Source organism: Rhodnius prolixus, unplaced genomic scaffold, assembly GCF_049639745.1.
Source record: "Rhodnius prolixus isolate KJV_2025 unplaced genomic scaffold, Rpr scaffold_4, whole genome shotgun sequence".
In the NCBI taxonomy this organism is placed as follows: domain Eukaryota; kingdom Metazoa; phylum Arthropoda; class Insecta; order Hemiptera; family Reduviidae; genus Rhodnius; species Rhodnius prolixus.
Window position 1 is genome coordinate 4,039,599 of NW_027411614.1, and position 6,867 is coordinate 4,046,465.

A 6,867-nucleotide genomic window follows, 5' to 3' on the forward strand; every position below is an offset into this window, starting at 1 on the left:
GAAAAGAGCGTGAAGTACCACGATCATTTTCAAAGCGATTGATGTCTGATTTACTTGAGTTAATGATAAAAAATAATCACTCCTAAGATTCACATTTACGCTCGGAATATCAGTAACAATTATATTAATATCACACAGATGGTAATACCGCACAATTCAGAAAAATATAAATTTAGATTGGTGTATACTTCCAACTCTTCCCCCTCAGGCAAACCTTAAATTGATTTCCCAGGGTCAAGTTTTAGCCTCTTGTGCCTAAAAGCGCGCACCAGCCACAATTTAATATCTTTTCACCCTGTGTTTGAGAGAGATGGGCTAATAGAACCTATCTTAGTACATCTAGGGAAGGCTAGAACGAGAACAAATACATAAGTGAAAGAATGTGGACTTGATCTCTCTAGGCACTGTACTTACATTGGACGCAAATTAGAACTCTGTTTTGTCTGGAACCAGAATTTTAGGGAGAAACTGCAGCGAAATAAATTAATACGAGAAAATGTTACTAGTAAAAAATTATAGGGTGTACAAATTAGCATTCATAGCATAAACAGTCGTTGGTACTGTAGACGGGTCGTCATCATCGCACTTCAGGTGTTGAAACCATTCATTGGAAAAACGATCATGTGTACCTCAAAAATGTACAACATTGCGCGTTGACCTAAAGAGCATTCGCAAAAAAAAAAAGAAAAAAGTTTTCACTGATAAACCGGTGAACATTTACTCGGCAAGAGAAGCCCCTCTTGATTTTCTTAAGTTTAGCTATTATCAACCAAAATACAAATTTTTTAATTGGAAAATTTTAACTGAACACCAAAAATTCCATAGCTAGTTTAAGCAAAGTAAACAAGTATTAGAGCGTTTTATGTTTTTAATTATTTTCTTATCATTATATATAAAACAATCCGGATGTTGTCTATAAAATAATATCATTTAATTGTTCTAAAATTTATTGAAGGAGGATTAACAATATTCAGTCTAATACTGAATAGCATTGCAAAAATACAAAAATAAATACTATACCACTTAATTGCGTTCTGAACTATAATAAAAATGATAAGAGATATTACTTAATTGGCTCAATACAAAACTCATGAATCAAGTTGGGTCATGACTTGAATTTGATTTTAAAAATTTAGATTGAAAAACAGGGATGGAGCGTAAGATAACGGCAAGAAGCAGACCGTTTACATAATTTACACAGAATATACAATTTAAATTTAAATAAATTTACGAAGAATAATTTACAAATCCTAGCAATTCTCCTTCCAATGTATTAATATTAAAACTAGCGACAAATTATGCATAAATAAACTTTGTAAAGATTAGTATCTGGCGTTGGAATTAAGTAACTATTACATTCTTTCGAGAGATTGAAAACTGCAACAGATATGTATGAGAGGTCGATAAGTCGTTACGTACTAATAAGCGTCATCGATGTGGTTGATATTTGTAGTTACTGAGCTGCTATCGATCACTGATACGACAGACGCAGGTGCACTTTGATTAAATAAGTATGTTAACACTCACTGAATGCAGTAAAAAAAAAAAAAATCCATATTTTTAACTGAACCTAAACTTCGAGATTGCATTCTTAATTTGAATTTCGGTTTTAGTAATTTTGGTTGCATAATTCTTTCACACATATTATAACCAACTAACGTTAAAATGAATAATTAACTCAACTATCGCCTGTCCCAAATGTAACACTGATACAAGAAAGACAATAAATCTTCACACTAAAACGATAAAATAGTTAAAAAGGTACACCTCGCCGCGCCGATATATGAATTCAAGGTCCAACATTAATCCACTGTCAGGCAGAAGATACATAGCATGAAATAAGAAAAACGTGCCCTAAACTGGATAAAATCAACGAAAAAAAATCTGGTAAGAACATAGACCCACATTTTCTCTTCTTCTTAATTGTTGACATTCTAACTTACGTATTTTTTTAAGGTATGACTTTTAAAAGAATGTCTTCTTTTTTGCTAACATTATTTATTTTTTAAACCGTGCCCTAAAATGGCACATAGAGGAAAGTAAACTCTCACTTACATGCAAAAGTATTTTCCTTGAATAATGATTTAAATAAAAGTTATTGGATTTATGTGTAGATAATCTATTCCTCCATCGTAAGTCAAAATACATTACCATTTAGGAGGACCCTACCAACCTCCATTCCACAGAACTCTCCTTAATCGAACATTCTAGGAAAAACGAACATTAAGTATACAGAAAATCGTTGGTACAATTTCTGAGAAAACCAAGTGCTTTCGGTAGTGGAATTTCTTTCAAATTCTAAATTTCAGCAACAAATTTAGCTATTCTTAATGTACATAAATAATATCACCGTATACGACAAGAAGTGGCACTTTAGAGGTAAACCTACCCACCCTCTCTTCCAGAAGTGCTCTTAAACGAATTTTTCATAGGTAATGTTTTAAATAATAGTTATAGACCAACATGAGTTATGGAAAGATTAAAGAAAACTCATTGGATCAATTTTCGAAAATGAGAAATCCATTCAGATGTGGTAATTCCAGTAAAGGGATAGTTGAAGTTACTTTGCAGTTAGGTCCTCTGCTGGGGCCCATTGTACAGCTTAGGCTTCTTGCGATTTTTAAGATATTTCGTTTACATATACGAACATAGACCTTTCTACATACTACTTTTTTTCGATATCGAAAATCTGATATCGCAATACTTTCCTTATATTCTAAGAGAAAGTGAAATATGTATGTCTTACCTAAATTTTGTACGATCGCAATACTCTTTTTTACGAAGGACAATGACTTGTTCTTATATATATAAAAAAAAGGTAGTTCAGTCTAGATATTTCACTTATCTAAAATCTTTATCTTTACCTTAATGGTAACATTGCATAGAAGTACGGACTGCCGAAGGAAGATAGGGGTATTGATAAAAGTGTAGACGCCAAATGATGAAGGAACTCTGCAAACTGGGATAAGAAACACCTTTCCAATGTGACTGCAGAGAACCTGGAAGAAAAAGGTTACACAAAGGTTACATTTCTCTATACTTATTTCTATAGTTACTGTTCAATTTTTTGTTGTTTTGTTTTATAAATAAAAATAATAAATTGGCACATTTGCCAGACTGACCAACAGTCAAGGTAATCAGTTGTAAATTATTATGCATCCATGTGAGCTAGGGTAGGATTTAAAAAACTATTTTACACGCTTATTAGTTGCAAATAATGTTTAACTGCCTCTGCGACAGAGCTATCACTTTTTAATAATATCGCAAAGTTCTTCGCCCTTTTACTTAACTCACTTAAGTAAACAACTTAAGTTTTGAACGTAATTTTGAAAGGGTATTTTTTTTAAAAAAAAGGCCCAATACAGGTGGCTACTGTTTACAGATCTGTACTATATTTGAAATGTATATTTTAGATTATAAAAATAAGTTGGCAAAGGACTACAAATATGTACTTCAGATGTAAACTCAATTATGAAAATCTATCACGACCCTTTTTTACAAATAAGAAGAAAAGAGATTCAAAAACAATTACAAATTTTTATGAACAATCTTAGTAATGAAGTATGGCGACAATGACTGCTCGTAAAATTTAACAGTTTAACCAATGTTCTTAATTTATGTAAATTGCTAGTGATATCCGGCAGAAATGATTCATTAGTGCTACACATGCTAATAGAGGATGGCCATTTACTAATTTATCACTGATTCCGCTTTAAAAAAGAGAACCACAATTTTTTTTTTCAATTTTTCAATTTGTTGTTCGTTAAACCACTTTAATTGATAAAAATTGAAGATGATGTAAGAAGTAATTTATTTTTATTTAAATAAAATTAATTTTGAATTTTGATTTGAGGATTTTTTTTAATTAACATTAATTTAATAAATGACGCAAGAAAATTTAGGTTTGTCATTTGGATTTCAAATATTTCGGAAACTCTACCAAAAATCTTGTCAGTACACAGCCAATCAGTTTTTCCACCTTACAGACAATTTAATTACGAAATCATTTTCATCTCAATTTTTCAAGAAGTGTCTACAAAAATTGGTGTTTAATGAAATTACCTCAAAGAAACTTAACTCTACTAACACAACTTGTAAATGAAACAGTAACCATAATAGATAACGAAGTTAGTACAGAAATCAAAGCACGGATCAATAAAAAAAGAAATTTCTGGTATTCATAACTTTGTCAACAGATTGAGCTTCCATTATTAGACAATCATTGGGCTAGTCGTAACCTATACAAGCGAATAATAAATAAGAAAAGGAAAATTTACGGCCCCCCCAATATATGATGGAAATATTTCAAGAAATTCGGATCGCTGAGACCTTTATCAAGAGCTCTTATAGCCAGCCGTCTGGTCAATATTCAGCCATCATATAGTGTGGAAGTACCGCTGAAGATCAAGACTGAGGTACGGAATGAGGCAGAGTTACGTCGAAGATAATACAAATGTCGGAAAGCACTTTCAGATCCATAGATTAAATGTTTTTGTGTATTTTGTAATTCAAGAAACAAAAAAAAATGTTAACTCCAGAACAGTTTAAAGTCACAAAAAAATAATTAAACAAATAATTGGTGTGGTTTATTTATACTTAACTGGTACAGTCACGCACTTTCCAAACAGTTCGCGACAAATTATTCTTCCAAGAACTTATCTTATGCCAGTGATATAAATATTTTATTAGTGATATAAATGTCCCTTTTATTATTATTATTTTAATTCTTTAAGAACTAAGCATACTGATGGATGCGCTTCCGTATGAATAAAAGTTTTCTCTTAGACTTTTCCCAATCAAAATCTTAGGGATTAGTGCTTTTCTTTCCACTTATTCCACGCAACCAATTGCGATAATCTGGAGTTATCGCCCAACCTTCGATCCACCAAATCAAGTCAATTTTTTAAGAACAAATTTCTTTGGATACTCATTACTTCTTGTCTTATATCAGTGTTTTTTTATCTTTTTTAATTTTGATACTCTCGTCGAAGTTTCAACACCATCTCAAGTTATAGCCTCTCCATTTTTCATATTAAATAAAATATGTATTGACAGTTTGAATATTAGCGTAACACTACCCAAATTCCTTTAAAAACATTTTTTTGGGTAAATAACTCAAAGAAATAGGCAAGTATTTTGCTCAGTTCTACAAATTTAAAGTAACCAGGAAAACAGAGACCTTAAAACTTTCCTAAGTTAAGGTGTCAGATGAAAATTCACGATGACTGATTTCTGGAGAAGTTTCTTGCGAAAAACCAGAGGATACAAAACAAAAAATGATGATTCTACAATAGAAAGAACTTTGGCAAAGCTCTTTAGTTGTTCGAGATGTCTGATCAAAATTGAAATGGTTAGACATTTGGTGTTGTACGTTGAGTCTATGCGTAAGTGAAAGATGAAGGGGTGGGCATATTATGCTGTAGAGGAACGATGTCACGATAAAGAATGGTAGGGGTTTAAGGGAAGGAGATTGGATTGATCGGGAAAAAGGGGAATCCCTTTTTCGAACGATAAGAAGGGCTCTTTTTCATCCTTACGAAAACAAAAAAAAAATTGTAAAGATGAAATAAAGCACTTTTCTCTTCAAAACGAAGCTAAAAATTTGGGCTATCATATTAAACGATACCACAACGATACGATAAGAATTGACAACAATAAAAAAAATAATTCAAGAGTTTTTATTTAAGTGATCGCAACACATTAGCTGTCAACCTCTGAAATGTTCTCCAAAAATAATTTTGAAACGTACATCCTAAATGCAAAACCTATGTATTGAGCAATAATTACAAGAAAAAGTAATTAAAAGATCTTGACTTCTTTTTAATATTTAGGAAACATATTTTGTGGTCATTGTCCGAATTACAAATACTCAGCTACGCACGATATCTGAAGTATTTATACATACAATCACCAATCACATGATTAATATATAAAATAACGTTATTTAATAACTAAACCATTTTTTAAAAAGATAATATTTTAGTGATGATTACAATTTATCTTTATGTAAATAAGATATATTTGTTTTGTAATTATAAATATTGTTTATCCTATAATTAATTTATTTTTAATAAATGCTGTAATCCAATTTACTATTCAATGTAATTAATCTAAAATGAGATAATAGACAGCAGACAATAAGTAGACTCATGGATGCCTTATGTTATTCTGCAGGATATCTTCAAACCATACTTTAATCAATGGGATAATTACATCTATTCCTACAAAGTTTACCAAATAAATTAATTTCTAAGAAACTTTTACTTAAAATGTTCGAGGTGAAAGAGTCATTCATACCAATGTTTTAAGTAATAACAGAAAGCTTAGTTTTCTGTTATGTTTTTTAATACATTTATATTTTCACACAAAATCGTAAAAAATTAGATCTACTTGGAGCAAAATAGTGAAAACCAAAGAGAGAAATAAGTTTGCCTTAGGCTCTGATTTTTTTTCCTTTTATCAACATTAACCTCGAATAGAATAAACAAATTTCATTTAACTCACAATCAATACTTCTGCAAATCAACACAACAAATAGCCCAAGATTTCCTTCCACACTTCCAATATTATCAAATCTACACAACTACATCACACATTTATCCCAAAATGCGTAAATAAAGTTAGAAGTGAATTATAACCTCGATTAATTAGATTATCAGTACAAAATTAAAATCAAAATTACCTGAGATAATAAATTCATTGAAAACAAATCAATTTAAGGACAGCCATCATATTCTGGGAACGTGGTAGTTTAAGAAAAAAAAGTTTAAAACAAGTGTTCTGGAGAGGGAGTATGATTTAGAGAAAGAAAGGAAGAGCTAATTTGCAGAGCCAAGCGCTGTAGCCAGTTGCCAGACCCAAGAATGA

General features: G+C 31.0%; 1 protein-coding gene across 1 annotated transcript in view; it reads right to left on the minus strand.

Annotated features, from left to right (window-relative positions):
• LOC141456177 (uncharacterized) overlaps positions 1-6,847 on the minus strand; it is a 35,263-nt gene extending 28,416 nt beyond the window's left edge. Inside the window, exons 1-2 of the mRNA XM_074131925.1 lie at positions 6,683-6,847; positions 2,865-2,999 (exon numbers count right to left, since the gene is read on the minus strand). Coding sequence (XP_073988026.1) covers positions 2,865-2,999; positions 6,683-6,700 — 153 coding nt within the window. The 5' untranslated portion in view covers positions 6,701-6,847. The remainder of the gene's footprint in view (positions 1-2,864; positions 3,000-6,682) is intronic.
• Positions 6,848-6,867: the final 20 nt, after the last annotated feature.